Source organism: Mastomys coucha, unplaced genomic scaffold (assembly GCF_008632895.1).
Source record: "Mastomys coucha isolate ucsf_1 unplaced genomic scaffold, UCSF_Mcou_1 pScaffold23, whole genome shotgun sequence".
Taxonomy (NCBI): domain Eukaryota; kingdom Metazoa; phylum Chordata; class Mammalia; order Rodentia; family Muridae; genus Mastomys; species Mastomys coucha.
Genome location: NW_022196906.1, coordinates 53,900,593 through 53,921,626, shown reverse-complemented (window position 1 = coordinate 53,921,626; position 21,034 = coordinate 53,900,593). Strand labels below are relative to the sequence as shown.

General features: G+C 45.3%; 1 protein-coding gene across 2 annotated transcripts in view; it reads right to left on the bottom strand.

Moving 5' to 3' along the window:
• Nucleotides 1–6,967, bottom strand: part of Celf6 (CUGBP Elav-like family member 6) — a 29,064-nt gene extending 22,097 nt beyond the window's left edge. Inside the window, exons 1-2 of one of the 2 annotated variants that reach the window (XM_031343871.1) lie at nucleotides 6,454–6,967; nucleotides 2,661–2,743 (exon numbers count right to left, since the gene is read on the bottom strand). In XM_031343871.1, the coding sequence (XP_031199731.1) occupies nucleotides 2,661–2,743; nucleotides 6,454–6,715 (345 nt within the window). In that variant the 5' untranslated portion in view covers nucleotides 6,716–6,967. The remainder of the gene's footprint in view (nucleotides 1–2,660; nucleotides 2,744–6,453) is intronic. The other variant, XM_031343870.1, reaches the window with a different exon arrangement.
• Nucleotides 6,968–21,034: the final 14,067 nt, after the last annotated feature.

Below are 21,034 nucleotides of genomic sequence, written 5' to 3'. Positions count from 1 at the left end.
CAGGTGGCAGCTATGCCTAGGACTCAGTACCTGCAGAAAGCTAGGAGCCTGCCTGTTCCATTCTGGCAGGAAAGTCGTTGCTGCCCCTGGCAAGCACAGAGGAAAGATTGATGGCATGGATGTTGCCGGGGCTAGCCAACAGTGCCATTGATTTTCATTTAGGAGGATAATTAAATATTAATTTTCACTTTGTTAAGTTGAGAAGGGGGAATAAAGCCAATGCTGGCAGTGGCAGAGGAAGCCAGGCCACACTGGAGGTCTACAGAAGGAAGGGTGGCAGAGGGCAGAAGTCCTCAATTGTCATACTCTCCAGAAACTAAGAGTCCCGTCTGCTACCAAGTTTGCTCATGAACTAATGGAGCGATTAAGTGAGTAGACTAACTGGGCTCAATGACATGAATTTGGGCAGTTCACTTTAAGACTCAGTCTTCTCATCTGTAAGATGGTACCAACAACAATACCTTCTTCACAAAGGATTAAATGACTTGGCACACATAAAATGCTATGAACATTGGACCTGGTGGCTGTTGGCTATTACCATTTTGCTCTTCTCCTTTAGAAATCCTTCCAGGTCTCTAGAGCTTTGCCATCCTTTTCCAAGGATTGTCCATTCTTATAAAACCCCACTGGTACTGTTTACTTCTTTGGAAGTCTTTTTCCCCCAAAGCCCATCTTAATTTACTCAGGGCTTTCCAGGTAAAGTCCAAATCTCCAAATCTTACACTTTTCCCCCCTTCAACTGTAGCCCTCCATAGGATTCTGCCCCAGTCTGGCCCAGGCTCTCTTGGATCCTTGCCTGTGGGCCCAACAGCTTCACACCCACCTGTTCCTTCCAGCTCTGAGTTTTTACCACACTGTTTCCTGCATGGGTGTTCCAGCTTGTCTTGCTTGATGCCTGTGCTCGCAGCAGGAACAGTTTGCTCCCACAGTTAGATGAATGATGCTTTCTACAACGGCTCCTACTAATGTTTCTGTTTCACTTACTGCTACTACTACCACCAGCTAACCCATACTGCCTGCTTACATTCTGCTGTACTATGCACTTCACATGCCTAAGCTCATCACCCACGAATTCAGTCTCATAGATGAAGAAACTCGGGTGTTTTATCTTATTTTATTTATTTATTTATTTATTTATTTATTTATTTATTTTGGTTTTTTCGAGACAGGGTTTCTCTGTGTAGCCTTGGCTGTCCTGGAACTCACTCTGTAGACCAGACTGGCCTCAAACTCAGAAATCCACCTGTCTCTGCCTCCCAAGTGCTGGGATTAAAGGCATGTGCCACCACTGCTCATTATCTTATTTTTTTGAAACAAAGTCTCACTACATAGTTCTGGTTGTAACAAGTCTTGGAACTTGATATATAGACCAGGTTGGACTCAGACTTACAGAGCTTTGCCTGCCTCTGCCTCCAAAGTGCTGGCATTAAAGGTGTGTCCAGCAAAACTCAGGTTTTAAACTTGCCCAGGGTCATAGAGTTGGTGAATTTCTGGAAATCTCCAATTCATAAAACAAAGCTGAAATGGCTACCTGTTTCTTATTCTAATTGATCTTGTTCTTGACATCTGGGACATCTACAGAAAATCAAGTCCTTTGTCAGGATCTTAAGGCAACAGTCATATTTACTGGGACTTTCCTTACTACAGCCTGATGAGCTGAGTTCTTAGTACAACCCACCTCCTACAGAGGAGAAAACTGAAGCCTGAATTGAAGGAATTGTAGAAGAGACATAGGTGATATTCAGATCTAAGTCTGAAAGACTAAAGCCAAGTATCCTTATCATGTTATGATGCCTTCATATTAGAATCCCATTACATTCTTCCTTCCCCAGATATACATCTGAGATCTATTTGAACACATCTCATGATATGTTTTGTGTCCCTGTGGTTATTCTATCCTGGTCTCTTTCTATACCAATGACTTTCTTAAGTCTAAAATGGACATTGTCTGAGACTTTGCCAACTCATGACATTTGAATGTCTCTTTTTCTAGACCAGCACTCCTCAGACAGGAGAAAATGAAGCTGGGAGCCAAAGTTTCCTTTTGGCAACCCATGCTCGATCCTAATTGTCACCACCACAAGGATGGTAGGTTCTGATTTCCCTTTGCTTATGACCATCCATTAATTGAGGCCAGATTATAAAATCCTGAGTGCCTATAAAATCAAGAAGTCTCTTTTAACCTTAGTTATGTTTTATAATACGGAGTGAAGACAATTTGGGTGAGTCAAGGTACCCCAAAAGTGTTACAGGAAAAAGACCAAAGGAAAGTCCTATCCAGGAGCACAAAATTGGAGAACACATGTAACCACTTACATGCTCATAGCAGTGATAATAATACCTGAAACCATGATTTTGGTCAAAGTGGAAAATTTTCTAACCTAATTCACAACATTGATGTCTCTTTTAAAAGACACTTGGTCTTTACCCCCCACCCCCACCCCCGTCCTTTTTGAGCCAGAAGACTGAGTATGATATGAGGCTTGACTTGTTCAAGGAACACATACATACACAAACCCTTTCGTGGGTAGATAACCTCGTTTCTAACTGCTGATGCCAACTCAGCCCTGTATGATGATTTGACATTCACATAAAGCAGTAGAGCATTGTCTCAAGCTTCAGCTGATTCCCACCCATCCCCCCAACCTCGGTGGACTTACCCCTGGCAGGGTCTTCTGCTCATGCAGTGCACTCTGGGCCTTGAGAGCAGAGTCCCGGGCGCAGTAGGTGAGGAAGGCACAGCCTGAGGAGGAAGAGCTTGGCTCAGGGACTTTTCTGAAACCTCCTAAACATTCTTCTTGGTAAGATCCAAGTAAGTTAATAAACTTGGGATCACTATCCTATAAACATGAATATGCCCTGGGAAGTGTTCTGTGATGGAAAGTCTTCACATGCCTGGGACCTATGTCCCAAGCTCTGGCTCCCTCTCATTTTCTCCTGGCCTTCTGTTCAAGAAATATATCCATATTTCCAGTCATATGCTCATGCAATACCACAGCACATCTCCCTTCCCCACCCTATCCATAAGTTCTGTCAGGGTTAAACCTCCCTAAGCGGCTTTGCCTTCTTCTACAATGCAGTACCCTGCCTCTCTCCACACCCATCTATTTTAGATGTAGACTTATAGTCTCCAAGGATCAGCCTTGACTCCTTCCCAGTCCAGTTCCAAGTGGCGGGGGCGGGGGACAGGGAAGGGAGGAAGATGAAGGGTTGAAAGCCAATTGCTTCTCAACACTTCCTTTCCTAAATTTGGAGTTGGGTGAGGCTTGGTTCAGACTTAAGGGCTTCCTGTAAGTAAGAAAATCCAGAAACTCCCTAATCCTATTCAAGACCTTGGTCTGTCACAACAGGGTCTCTGAAGGGTTATCTTTGACCCAGCTTGGACTCCTCTAACACAACCCTACTTATTGAGGCAGGGATAGAGTCTGGGTTGAGCTAACAAGTAGAGTCTGCTGTCCCACTGTGTCGGCTTCAGGCATGGAGTCTGGGCTGAGCTAACAAGTAGGGTCTACTGTCCTACTGTGTCAGCTTCAGAATCTGCAGTGCCATGGAAAACATTGAAGGAGGTTTCTCTTCTTTTTCAACAGTCACTGAGTCACTCATCCTGAAGATATCCAATACTTATTTATTACGGTTGGGTCTTATGATGGGTTAGAGATGGAGAAGTCTTGGAGATTAGATGTCGTGAGGAGCACCTGAGTCTGTCTCCAAGGATTGAGGACTGCCTCCAAGTAGACACTGAGGGCAGGGATGTAACTCAGTGGTAGAGTAGTTCTTGCCTAGCATACAAGAGGCTCAAGTAATGGTGATGATAAAATAGAAAGCATGAGTTCTCAAGAACGGAACAGTGAATCCTTTAGAACTAGCTGAGAAGATGTGTGTGATTGTTTCATTTGGAAGGAATGAGAACTGAGCCAAAATGTGGTGTGTTGGAGAAACAGATAGAAGGCTGGAATGGGAGAAGTCTTAAAAGTATAAGCAGAGTGGCTAGTGAGGAATGCAGGCATGGGGTTACATGTAGCCTTGGAGGCCTCGAATAAATTTTGTCCTCTTTCCTAAGAGCAATGGAGAAGCCACTAGAGGGTGTTCACTAGGGATGTGACATGATAAGATCTGTATTTTCAAAACGGACCTCTCGAGTAGAGAGAAAGGAGAAGGAGCAAAGGAAGGGCGTGTGCCTGTAGGAAGCCATTCGGAGCTGGTGCTGTTCTCCACTCAGAGCTGTCGAGGAAAGCAATGGGGCATGTTTTATTTTGTTTTTCAGTGGTCTCTTCTATGGAGCTGCCTCCTGAAGATGGATGAATTGCTTACTGTTTACTGAGAATTCCTAGACAGAGCCATGTTTTATCACTAGGGCAACTGAAGCCAGAGATTGTGTCAGTCACAGTTTTGGGATCTTTGAACTCCCAGGCTAGGGTTGTTTTCAAAGTACTGTGGCGGTCTCCCCCAGTACTCAGCCATCGACATGAAAATGAGTTGCTCTAGTGTTCAGATATCATGGTTGCTGGGAAGAGAGTGGGGATGCTGACTTAGAGACCCTCTGAGTTATTTCTGTATCTCACAGGGCAACATCTGCTTTGGAGGGGTGTAAGGTGTGTGGAAAACTAAATCACTGAACCATGGGTTTCACATGCATTACTGTCCTGCCACTAACCATAGCATGTCCTCACACTGGAAGGGAGCGTTATAAAAAGGCCTAAGAGACCAAGTGCTACCAAAAAAGAACCCATGGAGATTGCTTAGGTTAGAGGGTGGAAGACTGGAAGGATGGAGATACAGGGAAGTGTAGCTGCAGGAGCAGATGAATAAGGGATGAACAGGAGGGATTAGTGCTAAGTGGGAAAGGACGACAGAGTGAGTGAGTGAGAACTGCAGTGACTCCACACACTCGCTTTATTCTACAGATCACCTCCAAAGATGAGGTTTATGCTTACCCACTGAATTCACTGTCTAGAAAAAAAAATGCCACAAATGACTGAGCACGAAGACAGCCAGGGGGTTGGGCTGCATTGTAGAAAGTCTGGATGATGGGGCCTTGTCGTTATAGGACTTTAACCTAACCTCACCCCTAAAGATAGAAGCTGTATCCCTACTCAAATGGCCTACCTCTTTCATGAACATTTTCTCAAAGCCCTCTACTTTTAGTATGCCAAGGATTGCCCTAGGGTCTTCCAGCTTGAAAAAGGTATCAGTCTGATGCTAGCTCACAGCCTTCAGAATGGGCCTGCCCTCCAAGACCTGTTATTTTTCTCTTAGGAAGATTATGGAGGATAGTTGGTGACCCTTCCCCCACAAAAATCCTGAAGCTGCATTATTTCCCAGTGGGGAAATAAAGATGTATCTCCTCAAATTATTATTATATGATTCTGGCTCTGTTATTCCAGCTCAGCCTGGACAGACTTTTCTGCATGTAAACAAGTCTCCTCCCTTCTCTACAGGAAGAAAGGGGTGTGGCTGAACAGGACCATGGTGCCTCTGTCTTCCTAGGAAGCGAAATGAGAAAAGTCTCCATCCCCGTCTTCCTCACTTAGATTGACCCACCCTGAGAGTGCTCTGGTCTGGGACCAGCTGGCAAAGAAAGGAAAACAGGAAGCCATCAAGAGGATTGAGAGGAAGCAGAGATATATAGGAGTGGGGATTAGAGGGCGGGGGAAATGTATTCACACAGGGGAAAACCAAAGATGAAGGGTACACAGGCAGGTGGATGCTCCCAGCTGAGATTGGGATTCTGGATTCAAATCAGAAGAGGTAAAGAGTGTTGGGTTCTGGGAAAATGTATGGAATATTGGGTCATTGTCAAATGTGAGAAGGCATTTATCTCTGAGAGCCTCCTAGGGGTGGGGTGAATTGGATTGTATAAATTAGGTCTGAATTCTGAAGAGGAGGATTTGGGTATGGGGTATTTAAGGCTGTCAGACTAGAAAGTCAAATGGAGGCCCTAGGGGTTGGTTTGTGGTTGGAGGCCAGAAAGAGGAGTGCAAATCCAAGACGTGTGTGCGGTGAGGCCTGAATAGGGTGGCACCAGAGAGAGTGCTCGGGAAAACCATGGGTCCAGGGGTCAGGAGATCAGAGACTCCAGAGCTAGAAGATAGAATAAGTTTCCAAATTCCAGGGTTTGGGGTGTCTGATGGAAGGGATGGTGGAGAGGTCCAGCAGGGAGGTGGGGATGGCTGGGATGTGAGAAGTGACAAGGGATTTGGAGGTTAGAGTGAAGAACGTGTTAGGGAACCAGAGTGAAGCTCAGAAGGATGCTACAGAGACAATTCTGGCTCTGGGTCTCTGTGGCCTGGGGAGGGAACAGAACTGAGGTGAGGCAGGTCCTGAACTGGAGTCGGGCTGGTTCTAGGTAGGGCTGGGGTTGGGCCTGCGTTTGGGGCCGGAGTTGGGTTGGGCTGCGTTCTAATTGGATTGGGGCTGGGCTGGGCTGGGCTGGGCTGGGCTGACCCCGCGCACCTTTGTGGAGGCCGGTGAGCCGGTCCTTCAGTACCGTCAGCTCGTAGATGCGGCCGAACTCCTCGAACAGCGGCTTGAGGTCCTGCTCGTCCAAGCCCCGCGGGATCTGCCCCACGAAGAGCTTGATGGCGTCGTGGTCCTTCATGGGCACCGCGGGACCTGGGTTCAGTCCGCTCATGCCGACGCCGCTGTCCGTGGTGCTGAAAGCCAAACGCGGGCCGGGGCCGGCGGGCGGCGCAGACCCTCCAGGCGCCGCGGCCATGTCCCCGCCCCGTCCGCCCTCCCGAGCGTCCCGCCTGTCCCGCCGTCCCTTCCCTGGACTGCTGGCGAGGGCCTGGGGGAGGGGGCGGGGCCCGCCTACGAGGACGGGGGGCTGCCCAGGGGGCGGGGCCCAGCCGAGAGCGAGGGGCGGGGCAGGGCTGAAAATGGGCGTGGTCGAGGGCGGGGCGCCGGAGTCCGTCTGGAGTGCCCCTCAAAGCTCTCCAGGCTCCCGCCCTAGCGCGCCAAGCCCAGCCCCGAGCCCCAGCCCCCGAGCTTAGTGACGTCAGACAGCTAGCAGGGCGAGTCTACGCAAGTGATTTGCATAATGAGATAGCGGCGGCCAATCAGAGAGGGAGCTGGCTGAGCTGGGGCGCGGGGCGAGAGGGGCGGCTGGGCTCACGCGCTCCAGCTCTCCATAGCAACCGGACCCTCAGCTGCCCTGTGTGTGGAGGGTGTGCGGGCGTGGCCGTGGATGGGAAGTAGCTTCGTCATGCGTGGCGCTGTCTGCTGGAGCCGGAGACGATCCCTTCCTGCACACTTCTAACAGCCCGACCGTTTTCTGTGGGGCAGATAGGGTTTTTACCTCTCTATGCCTTCTATCCAGGCCAGTCTTGCGGAGCCTATCCTGCCAGGCTCCATCGCACACCTCTCCTGTATCTTCCACCTCTCCTTGCCCCTGAGCCTCAAACACACTCTCGTCTCTTGTATTCTAAAATAAGCCCCCAAGCACTGATTTCTTCCTCAGGAGAGCGCGAGAACTTATATTATCATATTTACTCAGAACTGGTGCCTGGTTCCTCCCTGTTCTGTGATTCGGGACTGTTATCTTCATTTCCTTTCAGGATGCCGTGGGTCAAAGAAGTTAAGGCGTAAGGCGCCCCTAGCATTTGCAGAGCTGAAGCCAAAAGAAGAAACGGAAATTGATACATCGTGTGTGTTAATATCTTAAAAGCTATCGGACAAATCACCGTGCTAAAGTGTTTTTTACCTATCCATTCCCCCCTTCACAAGCGCACATTCATAAAGATGAAGGATTGGTGAGATGGCCAAGCATATAAAGGCTCTTAATAAAAAAGCTTGAGTTGGATACCCGAACCCGCGTGGAAAAGCCAGGAGCAGAGCTTCGCATCTGTAATCCTAGTACTTCTGTGGCAACAAGAGAGGAAAAAACAGGAAAGTCATGAGGGCCAGCTAGCAGAGGGACCCTCAACAACGTGAAATGAAAAAGCACACTCCTGATCTCAACAAGCATGCCATGACCGATGTTTCTGCCTCTTCACACACACATACACACACAGTATACACTTCAGACACACACACATACACACACCGCATACACATCACACACACACATATACACACCACACACATCACATATGCACCACACACACCACAAACACACCACACACACATCACACACACTGTGACACTCACATCACACACATCACACACATCTCACACACCACACACACTACACACATCACATACACTACACACACCACCACACCACACACATCACAGACACAGTAAATTTATAAACATTTTTATTATTTTGTGTATGAGTTTTGCCTGCCTGCATGTATATACATGCATGTATGCATGTGCATGAATGCATATATTATACGCACCCATGTCTATATGTGAAGCACACATATGCCTGGTACCACTGGGGCCAGAAGGCAGTGTCAGATGCCCTAGAACTGGAGTTAGGGATCTTATGGGTTTTGTAAGCCTCCCTGTGGGTGCTGGGAATCAAACCCAAGTCTTTTGCTGCTCTTAACTGCTGGACTGGCCACTTAACTCATTATGAGATGAGTAGAACCTTGAACTCCTGTTCTTTCTGCTTCCACTTCCAAGTTCTGAAGTTACGGGTAAGCACTCTTGTGGTCATTCAGGCATCTCATATTTAGTAATTTGTTTGGGGGTACATCTACTTTTCACATTGTATTTTCTTATTGGTGGAACAGCTTATTTTCTTTTCTTTGACAGACTCTTCTTTTTTTTGACAGACATAGCCCAGGCTACCCTCAAACTCAGGGTTCTTTCTTGCTACAGTTTCCCCAGTGCTAGGAGTGCAGGTATGTACTACTGTGCCCAGCCCTGAACTGCTCCTTGCTAGGCAAGTACTCTTCCACTGAGGTGTACCTCCAAGCACCACAGTTACATTTAAGGCAGAGAACTTAAAAAGTGGGCATGACTGGGTCTTTTAAAATTAAAAAGTTTTGTTTACTCTATGACAAATTAAAAATTCAGTATCACCAATGCTCCACTTTGTTACCTTTCGATCCCTTGTTATCTGCTTCCCCCCACCCAGTGTATATAAACTCCAGAGCCAGCCTGCCAGTGCTCCTTGTGCTACTTTGCTTTCTGTTACCACAATGAACACCATGATCACAATCCACAGGTGATTTCTTTTGGTGATTGTATCACAGGTGATTGTAGTGTGAGAAAAGCAACTCCCATAAGTTGTCCTCTGACCTCCACACACACATGTACTGTGGCATGTACACATACACACACACACACAAATGCATATACACTAATTGTTTTAAAATGTTATCGTAACAATATTGACTCCATATTCACAAACAAAAGAAATCACCATCTACTTTGCTCCTTTTTTTATTTCTTCATTCAAGAGTAGTGGGTATATATATTTTGTTGTTGTTGTTGTTGTTGTTGTTGTTTTCGAGACAGGGTTTCTCTGTGTAGCCCTGGCTGTCCTGGAACTCACTCTGTAGATCAGGCTGGCCTCAAATTCAGAAATCCGCCTGCCTCTGCCTCCCAAGTGCTGGGATTAAAGGCATGAGCCGCCACCACCCAGTCTAATTTTTCTTTCTTAAATATGCCATGCTATTCTTGTCCCTGCTCCTCTGTAGGTGGATAGGATATTTCCGCTGGTTGTCTCCTGACCCCAATTCTCTATGTCTTTTGTTTTCTGCAGTTTAAATATGATATGCTTAGATGAGGGTAATTATCTAGTGATGATGCCATTGGGCCCTCATTGAGACTCCTGGATCTTTGATTTGTTGTCTGTCATTCTTCTCTCATTAATATTCTCTTTATGTGCCTGGGTACTTCTGATTATATGATAGGCATTGTGTTGAAAAATATTTTTAGAAATAATTGTAGGTTAAGGAGGGTAGTATTTTCTTCCTCCAGAATGAACTTATATTTGTTCTTGAAGGCATACGGAATCTCGATCAGTTTGAGATAATCAAACTAATTGTAGTGATTAGGATGATTCAAAGCTGAGCTGTAGCCTCACTGTTTCCAACTCACTCTTCAGTTGGGACCTCTGAGTGAAGAGGTTTTTTAGGGTACATTTTGTGTGTGTGTGTGTGTGTGTGTGTGTGTGTGTGTATGTTGTGCAATCATATATGTGTACACCCCTGTGTGTTCATGCAGAGACCAAAAGAAGTTATCATGTGACTTGCTCTATCCTTAATCCTTTGAGACAAATCACTCATTGATTCTGGACATCCACTGGAAGCAAGCAAGTCCATTGATCCCCTTGTCTATGAATCCTGCACAATACTAGGATTATAGCCGTGTGTACAGCCACAGTTAGCCTTTAAAAACAAACAGATGAGTATGCTGAGAGGCTGAGACTCAGGTCCTCATGTTTGTACAGCAAGCCCTTCTAGCCACTGAGGTATTTCTCCAGCTCTAGAGAATTTTTTTGTGATCCTTAGGTCACAGCTTCGAATTCCCATCCCTATGACATTATCCAAAGTGTTTTCCAGACTACACTTATCCAGAATTGACAGTTGTGCCCATGGTGAAACATTGTCTCAAATGCTAGGCTTTCAGTGCTGAATCTCAGTCTCTCTCAGACCTCATCTCATTCAAGACTTGCAGTGTTTCCTCCCTCTAGTGTTTTCAAGCCTTTTCCATCATTTCCAAGGGCAAACCTGTTCCCGAGTACTCACTCTAGCATTATGATAAATAATAGGCTTCAGGGATGCTGTTTTGGTTTGGTTTGGTTTGGTTTGGTTTTGGTTTTTGGGGGGACAAAGTTTCTCTTTGTAGCCCTAGTCTGGCCTGGAACTCATTCTGTAGACCAGGCTGGCCTATGACTCAGAGATCCACCTGCCTCTTACCAAGTGCTGGGATTAAAGGCGTGCTCCATGGGGTGGGATTTTTCAGTTCTTCTCTTATTTTAGTGAAGATATAATTGTAACTTTCTTGGTTTTAAATTCATAGTTTTGATCTGTGTTATTTTCATAGGAGAAGTAGCAAGATTCTAAGTTGGTTTCTACCACCATTCTAGGAATTCAAAAGAGTTAGGAGTCCTTGTGCTAATTTTCAGTTTAACCTCTATTTTGGTGTCTATGTGTGAATAAGCTCTTTACTAGGTCTCAAATCCTATTTGAAGAGTTTGTGTATTACTGATCCAGTAGCCCTATCATTAGTTAAAGGTATTTACTTATCTTTATTTATTTATTTAGTGTCAGGGCTTCACTGTGCAGCACTGGATGGCCTAGAACTTACAATGTAGACCAGGCTGGATTCAATCCTACAGATAATCTGTCTGCTTCTGCCTCTCTGGTGCTAGGATTTTGTAGAGGAATGGTTCTGATACTTTTATTTAATTGTGAATCTCTGTTTACTGATGTTGAAGGTCTTTGCCCCCAACTGTTTTTTTTAATCTATCAATAAAGATACCAGTGGCCAACGGCTGGGTGGAACAAAAGAGGGGGTACTTGTAGGCTCCCACAGGTGAGGAGAGAGGAGAAGGCAGGAAGAGGTGATGGAGATACTTGGGAGAGAGACAGACAGAACAGACTTAGAGCAGAGCTGTAGGGGAGATCTTCCAAAATGTAGGCCGAAAAGGAAACCGGCCCATGGAAGGGCAGCCGGAAAGTGTCTTGGGCAGCAAGACCGTTCATTGGGTTTCACAGAAGGTAACCAGCAACTAAGTTGAGGGCAGATTTAGAGTTGTTGAGCTAGGAGTAAAGTTAAGGGCACACTAGCTGTGGAAGGCTTAGAAGAGCCTAGTCACAGAACCAAAGGCAGTTTTCATCTGCGGATCGAGATAAGTCCTGGGCTAGTGTGTGCCTGCAACCAGCAGAAAGCACAAAGCAGACAGCCAAAACTACCGACTTCAGGATTTAGCTGTGCACCGCCATGCCCAGCTAGCCATTCATTTTATTTACTTTATTTTGTAGCTTAGAATGGCCTCAGACTTACTCTGTTTCAAAGGCTGGCCTTGACCACCTAATCCTTCTGCCTCTACCTCCTAAGTGCTGGGATTATAGGCATGTGCCATACCTGGTTCTATAATGACTCTTGACATCTGGTATTGTCATGGCAATATTCCACAAAATTAATATGTCTATTGGCCTTTAAGAATAGATAATAGACCAGGCAGTGGTGGCACATGCCTTTAATCCCAGCAATAGGGAGGTGAGGCAGGCAGATCTCTATGAGTTTGAGGCCAGTCTGGATTACAGATAGAGTTTTAGGATGATCAAGACTACACAGAGAAAAAAAAAGAAATGTGTATTGAGTTTGGGTTGGTGCATGCACTGGGGAGTCAGAGGCAGGAGAATCTCTGAATTCAAGGCTAGTCTGCTCTTCAAAGGAAGGAAATTCCAGAAACATCCCAATACTTGAGAGACAAAGGTAAGTGGATCCCTGTGAGTTAGAGGTCAGCCTGATCTACATAAAAAGTTCCAGAACAGTTAGGGTTACATAGTAAGACCCTGTCCAAAAAAAAAAAAAAAAAAAAAAAAAAGACTTTCATTTGGAATCACATTGACTCTATAGACCATACTTCTTATCCATGATCACATCATATACCTATATATGGGTCTTCTTATATCTTTCTAAACATTTAATGCTTTCCCATAAAGTTGTGCTCTGGCAATTTTTTGTTTGTTTATCTTAAGACAGGGTTTCCTGTAGCCCAGGCTGACCTCAAATTCATTATATAGGCAAGGATGGCTGAGCTTCTGGGCCTCCTGCCTCTCTCACCTCCCAAGTGTTGAAGTTACATGTGTGTTCCTGCACTTGTGGCTTCTTTGATCTTCATGAGGTTTCTTCTTAGGAACAAGTAATGTCTACTTATGTCACGTGAGTTACACTGATGCTTATCTAGACTTACGTAACCCAGACATTGGCATATATGGAACTGTTTGTACATGGTAAGGAAGTGTCACCTCTTTTGCTTCAGCCCAGTCTCTTTCCTTGTAGATAATACAGGTAGAGCGATAGAAGATGGCACTTTAAGACACGGCTCCTTTAGAAGCAGAAAGCTGGAGTTCCATGCGGAGAGATCTAGCAGTCAAATGAGTTTAAAAACTAAAAAGAGATTTGGAGTGGAGAGATGTCTTAGTGGTGAGAGCATTTCCAAAAGACCTGAGTCAGATCCTACCTCACGTTAGGAAGCACACAACTTCCTGTAACTCCTTTGTAGGGTATCTAATGCTCTCTTCTAGCTTCTATGGACATCTATATTCAAATACATAAACAACACATACACATAATTACAATTTTTAAAAATTGTTTTTTGGAAGACTTGAGTCAAGTGCATTCACTAGGATGAAATTCTAAGTGTGCCAAGGCTGAACAAAGTGGAGCAGTGTAAACAGAGATAAATGGACCTAAAAACTATTGATGTGGAATGAGCACATATGGGTAAAGATTGGGATAGAAAAAAGTTAAACACGATTCCTAGACTGATTTCTTTCTTTCCTTTTATTCCATTTCTCAAGACAGGGTTTATCTATGTAGTCCTGGCTGTCCTGGAACTCTCTTTGTAGCTGGATGCTCGCTTGGACTCAGAGATCTGCCTGCCTCTGCCTCCCAAGTGCTGGGATCAAAGGTGTGTGCCATCACTGTCCAGCCTCCTAGATTTCACCTGTAAGCACTAGTGGAATTGTGTGGTACTGAAGCGGAGAGCTGTGAAGAGGTGTGAAGGACAGTCAAGGGATAGGGAATTCAGAGGATATGTACATGTGGACATGTATGTATGTCTTTGTGAATAAACATACATATAAGGCACTAAAGAATTGTTTATGCCAGGCAGTGGTGGTGCATGCCTTTAATCCCAGCACTTGGGAGGCAGAGGCAGATGGATTTCTGAGTTCGAGGCCAGCCTGGTCTACAGGCTGAGTCCTGAGTTTCAGGACAGCCAGGGCTACAAAGAGAAACCCTGTCTTGAACACCCTCCCATCATCAAAAAAAAAAAATTGTTTATATATGAATTATATTATGTAGAAGAAAAAAAAAAGGCTGGGTCTCTAACTGTGCAGCAGCAGAGAACCTGCTCAGCATAAGCAGAGCACTGGACTCAATTCTCAACACTATGAAGAGGATGAGGAGAGGAGGAAACCAAGGATGTCATGCCTGTGATTCCAGCATGCATAGGCTAACTCAGGAGGTCAAGGTTCGCCTGGACTACATAGCGAGTTCCAAGGAAGGGAAATGAAGAACTAGCCTGCCTCCATCTTAGGCTCAAAAGGCATCTTATAATAAAAAACAAACTAGGTTCATTCTTGCTTATGTTTAAACCTTTCTTTTTCAAGGATTGGGCTATGTCCCACTTGTAACCTAACTACAAATAGTTCTGTACTTCATATTCTAGGAATGGCAATGATGTGTTTGTTTCAAAAGGCTATATGACCACAAACTGACTACCTCGTTATGGCTATGAATACCTGTTCCATCACCTTACAACCATGTCTTGGTTTCAAGAGGTCATTAGGACTGAATTGTTTGGCTTGCTCCTATAACACCGCCTAGTTTCTCCCATTTGGAAACCCCCATCCCTAAGCTATAAAAGCCTTATCTTCCCATATCCAATGCTCACTTCTCAAACCCTGCCTTAAGGGGAGGCAGCTTATTTTAATTAATCAATTAATTGCTTTAATTAATTTGACAATGACGATGTGGCCTTGTGATTTCTCTCAATTAATCCCATCATTGGGATTAATAAAAAGAAGGAAAAAGGGAGGAAAGAGAGGAGGGAGGGGGAGAAAGGGAATCTCCCAGTTCCAACATTGTTGGTGGACACTGTTAAAGAGTGCTTGCTGGAGGGTGTCAGGAAAGAATCTCACAGAAATCACAGAGATTTTCAAGAGGGATAAGTAAAAAGATTCAAAGTACAAAACCAGGTCACAAAACACATTGCTTATTATTGAAATGTGTCCTAGCTTTTAATAAGCAGCTTGTCCCAGCCTTATTTAGTAAGGCTCTGGATGGGGCTAAAACCAAATTGCAGTGTCCTGGGCATGATGGGAAGGGGAAAAGTGGAAACAAGTCAGTGCCAACTAGAAAACTGGCACAGAGAGGCTTTAACTACATTCCATTAGAGGAAGACGGGATGTGTGTGGTGGTAGAGGGAAGCTAGGGGTTAACTTGGTAAAACGCTGTATGTTCAATTCCCTAGTAGTGCACAAACTGAGCGTGGTGGTTCACAACTGAGATCCCAGCATATAAGACATAGAGGACCAGAAGTTCAAAGGGATCCTCTGCTACATAGTGAGTTTGAGAGCAATCTGAGATACATGAGACCCTGTCATGAATAAACAGGAAACTTGGCTCAAGCCAAGATGTAGCAGAATAATCAGCACCGTGGGTGTGTCATGTTTGCGTCCAAACAAGAAGACATCTAATGTAGTGGCCAGCGGGGGCTTAGGAGAAGCTACGGTTGAGCTTGGAACTTCATTCTCTAAGCAAATGCTGACTCCAATTATCTGTATAATCTCACCTAGTCATGAAACCTCTCTGTCTGTCACCATGATGGTTGTCAACTTGGCAGGATCTAAACTCAGCCTTGAGTGTACCTGGTAATTATCTAGCCTACATTAGCTTCTGGGAACTTCTGTGAAGGATACCTTGGTTAGGTTAATTGCAGTGGGAAGACCCACCACAAACGTAGGTGTCACCATTTGGAGGGCTGAAGCCCTGGGCCCCATAAACCAGAAAGCAAGCTAAGAACTAGCATTCTCCCTCTTAGCATCCTCATTGCAGATGCAATGTGGCAAGCTGCCTCAAGTTTCTACAAATGTGACTTCCTCACCACAGTAAACGGTAACCTCAAACTATGAGCCAAAAACCCCCTTCCTTCCATAGGACACTTTTGTCAGGGTGCTAATCTTATCAGGGAAAGTAAGGAACCCAGTGAGGATAATGGTGATGCCTACACCAACACTGGGATGAAGTGGAAATGGACTGGTGGGTTAGCCTCTCTTTCACACCAAGCAAGTTCCCTACCACTAAGTTACATCTTAAGCCCAACATCATTGCAGAGTACTCTACACACTTGACATGGCCAACACAGAAGAGTGACAAAGCACTTTGTTGCCCAGCTGACTGTCCAAGAACTATGACTTACAGAGACTAGATAAACATCAGCAGTGCCCTCCAAATTTCTCCATTCAACAATCCTTTTTGAGGATAAATTATTCAGGTAACTGACCACCTATTCTCATTTTCACTTAGCCAAGTGGAGCACACCCCTATGTTCCTTCAGTGTCTGCCCGTCCACAGCTCTGCCTCCTCTTCTGTAGTTTCTAAGCACTCCCATAATCTGCAATAAAGTGATCCATAGGCAATTTATTAATAGATGGGTGTGGTGATGCAACCCTCTAACCCCAGCATTCAGGATATGCAGATATGATGTCAGGATTTCAAATAGTGAATTAAGGCTAGCCTGAGTTATATCACATCTTATCTCAAATAAAAAAAAGTATTTTTTGAGACATGTTTTATGTAGTCCTGATTGGCCTGGAACTCCCTCTGCAGATCAGGCTGACTTTGAATTCAGAGATCTGCCTGTCTCTGCCTCCCAAGCATGGGTATGAAAGGTGTCCCCCAGCTCAAATTAAAAAAGAAAAGGAAATAAATTACAGTTAAGTATCAGACACTGCAGAAAAATGTGATTTAAATTAAATTATGGGAAGTAATTTTGGAGAAGGGAATAAGATTGGAAAGACATACCTATTTTTTTTTCTGTTTTTAAACTTTATTGCATTGTGTGTTGTGCACGTGTATGTGCATGCACACATGCTCATGAGCCACAGAACTTATATGAAGTCAAGGAACAACTTGGCTCAGAGGCAAGGACCTTTACCTGGTGAGCCATCTCAACAGTCCCATGTTTCTTCTTTTTTAAATATCCTGGGTTGCACATGTGGCTTGGTGGCAGAGCACTTACTTAACAGGCATAAACTCTTGGGTTCAGTTGGTTACAATGAATGGAAGCAAATGACTACTGAGATGTTATAATGCTGTGTTTATAGCAGTATAAAAAAAGGACGCTAATTTTCAACCTTTTAGAGTTTATTTGTAAAGGAAAACAATTTTACCTAACAAAGCACCTAATTCTTATTTTTAAAGTAGAACAAAAAATATACACTCATCATGACATCATCAGATGCTGAATGTAGATTATAGGTCAGGGTAACCTCACAAGATACTGATAAGAATTACATAGACAGGGGCTGGTGAGATGGCACAGAGGGTAAGAGCACTGACTGCTCTTTCGAAGGTCCTGAGTTCGGATCCCAGCAACCACATGGTGACTCACAACCACTCGTAATGAGATTGGACGCCCTCTTCTAGTGTATCTGAAGACAGCTACAGTGAATTTCCAATTCTGCAGGGCAGGCTCTCTGCAGGCAGAACCAGGCAAGAGGGAGAGAACCAGGTCCAGCTGAGCCTCTCAGGGTTGAGAGGGATGGTGAATGTCATGGCTCGGATCTCCTGCCTCCGGAGAACAACCACCCTGAGCCTGGAGTCTGTCAAAGCAAGAACTTGTTCGATCTTCTCTTTATAAAAGGGTTGAGAGAGGAGGTGGAGTTTTCTGCTGAGGTGAGATGATGTAGGGGGAGAGGAAAGTTGACAAAGTGTATGGGGTGACTGACAGAGCCAACAAAGTTACTCTACATCAGCAGGACCTAGGCAAAGGCAGGCTTAAGCAGGTTGTGCTGAGTCACTCCAGTACGGAAGTGACAGAGCCAGGTTCGAGTTTGTCCTCAAGGTCCAAACCAGGGCCAAATAGGGCCCAACATCTCCCCCTTTTGTTTTTGTAATGAGCAGGTTACATGGCTCCTGTTTTAGGTTGTTCCCCACATGGCGATCTCACCCATCTTTGGATAACCATGTGTCACTCTGGCTCAAGGGCATGCTCCACGACCTGTCTTAGGTTGTCCCAACACGTTTGAGATCTTACCTGTCATTGGTCAAGTGGAGAGCCAAGGAGGGTTGCTCATATTTTGAGGGCCAATTGTATGTTGACCTTGGCTCTCAGGAAGTGAGCCTTTGAAAATGAGCCTGGATCTGATGAAGCCTGATTGCCCTATACAATACTGGATGAATTGTGTATTAAGTAAACAAGGTCCCACTGTGAGAGGGAGAAGGAGAAAAAGGGCTCAGGGAGAGGAAACAGGTACGGCAGGAAGCCATGAAGGCCAGTCCACAATGGGTTGTCTTGAAATTCTCTCCTCCTCTTCTCTAAGTCTTCCTGGATCATTGAATCCCCCCATCAATCTTTTGCAGGATCTTCATTGTCACTGACAGGAGGATCTTCATTCTTTTTTCTTGATAAATCTGTGAAGGAAGCAGGAGGAGGACTCTCAGGGCTGGAAATTTCCCTGAAGTGATTATTATGGTCATCCCGCTGTTGGGGCAAATATTTTATATCTCTGGCTGGTATCTAGATTGGCCTTTTCTCATTTTGGGAGAATATGCAGTCAAACCCTCTTCCAGCTGTCAAGAGCAGGTCTAGCCCTCTACAAGCTCTGGTCAGTAGGTCTCTCCACCTGACCCAAATTGAGCTATAGGAAACTGATGAAGACCAATGTTTTGAAATGGGGACAGATGTTGATCATCTTTAGAAAAATTTAACATCGACCAGAAACAAGGGCAGTATCTCCCGAGCCGAATCCCCCCCACCCCCCAACCTCGCGCTAACCCCGCCCTTCAGGGCGGCGGCACTGAAGGCAGTTGCTGAGGGGGAACATGGAAGGAGTCAGTTGGGGGTCTGAGAGAGGTAGTCTCGAAGGCAGGGCCCCACTGGAGGACTAGGGCGAGTGGGGCCAGAGAGCAGCCACACACATCTGTACAGCTACAGTGTACTCATACACATAAAAAAATAAAATAATTTTTTAAAAAAGGAATTACATAGACAGACTTCATCAGTGTTAGGGATATTAGATAGGGACTCACATGTCTCATGTGAACACAGAACACATCATCCTTACCTTCACACTTATTTACTTTCCTTACTTCAATGGTCCTGAACACCACTACAGCATTCTTAGTGCCATAGTGGTACCTGGACCCCCAAGCCCTGATGTGTCCCTACAAGGATCCATTGATGTGCACTTGGAAGATATGGGGGACAGCAGTTAATCATAGTCTTGGAAGGTGTACTACCTGCCACTCAGCATCCACTCTTACTGAGGAAAAGGAGGCCATGCGCATTCTCTGTTTCCTTTAAATTCCTGAGTACTGTACTTCCTCCATACATTCAGAGGAGCGCCAGGGGCAGTAGGGGTCCTTCTCTGCCCCCTGGTGGTGCATCAAGTACTCTAGCAAGCCGGATTCTGTGCACTGGTGTGCTGGCTGTGGACCACTGTTCCTGGCCTGTGGGCAGTTTGAGGTCTGACAGTCTCCAGTTAAATGACCTCATGGTCACAGGACACAAACAGCAATGGGTGGCTGGAGAAAAGCACTTGCTGCCTTGTCTTGACCAGGCTACACCGTTTGTTTGTTTTTTAAATGGTAATAACATTAAAGAAAATGTTCATTGATTATAAGAAATCACAGAAACGTAGTTCCAAGATTTATTTTTGTGGCTACTTTCTTTCCTGGCTTGGATCAGTGCTTGCTCTTTTCCTGACATTGGCCTCAACAGGACTCCCAAGAAGTCCTGGAGAGGTCAGGGACATTTAAAGTCCATTGACAATGTTATTGTTATAGTTGTCAGGTGAGAGAATCTGGAGACTGGCAGACTAACCGGGCTCAGCCACTGGTCCTCCACAGGCCAAACAGTAAACTGCAGATTTATTCAGTGTGCAACAAAGAGGCCTCAGCCCTCTCCTCCCAGCATGACACATTGAAAGGCTCCCAGTTTGGGGTGAATTGTCTCAAGAAACTGATACCTGGCTGGGCGTGGGTGGGATGGGTAGTCACAGCATTCAGGAGACAGATTTCTATGAGCCCCAAGACAGCTAAGACTACATGGTGAGACTTTTGTCTCAGAAAAGAAAAATGGAAAGAAAAAAAAAGTATGTGTGTGTGCGTGTAGGGAATAGAGTGGGGTGTAGATGTGGCTCTGGGTTAAGAGAACTCTTGTCCTCAAAGAAGACTCACATAGTTGATTCACAATTGTCCATCACTTCAGTTTCAGAACACAGGACTCAGATATAAATGTGAGCAAAACACTCAGACACATAACGTCTAAAGTATAAAAAAGGGGAAGGAAGGGGATACTCAGAGAGGGTGTCAAGTGCCTATATATAATATTTTCATTCCTGCTTGTATTGGTCCATTTCTGCAGTCCTCACGAAGAAGCACCCTCAGGCTTCTGAGTAACAGAGATGAAAGAACTCTTTTGGTGTAGCAGTTAAGCCTTAGAATATGGCTCCAGGCTAGAACCCTAGGCTTGGCTAGGTGGGACTGAAAATTCCTTAAGAATTTTGCTCTATGGAGAGATGGCTCAGTTATTAAGAGCACTGACTGCTCTTCCAAAGGTCCCGAGTTCAATTCCCAGCACATGGTGGCTCACAACCATTTGTAATGGGATCTGATGCCCTCTTCTGGTGACAGCTACATTATACTTATATACATAAAATAAATAATTCTTTTACAAAAAAAAAAAAAAAGAATTTTGCTCTAGAAGAAGGTGGTCACTCTATTCCTGTAGAAATGGCACGACATAGGCCTACTATTTTATTTTTCTGGTTTTTCAAGACAGGGTTTCTCTGTGTACCCCTGGCTGTCCTGGAACTCACTCAGTAGACCAGGCTGGCCTCAGAAATCTGCCGGCCTCTGCCTCCCAAGTGCTGGGATTAAAGGCGTACGCCACCACTGTCCAGTCAATCAGGTCCCCAAAGAACCTGACTGGGGGAATGAAGGGTAGCCATTAAGGACCAAAATTGGCCCTGACTTTCAAAACCTTAAGTGCCCAGCATTCTGGAAGCTGATCCCTGACACCCCTTCCTTAATTCTGCAGACCAGGCAAAGGGACCTGCGACGAGCAGGGGGTAGCCTGTGTCCATAGCTTGACAGTTTCTCTTCCTTGTCCCTGCAGACCAGGCGAAGGGACCTGTGACCAGCAGGGGGCAGCCTGCGTCCACAGCTTGAC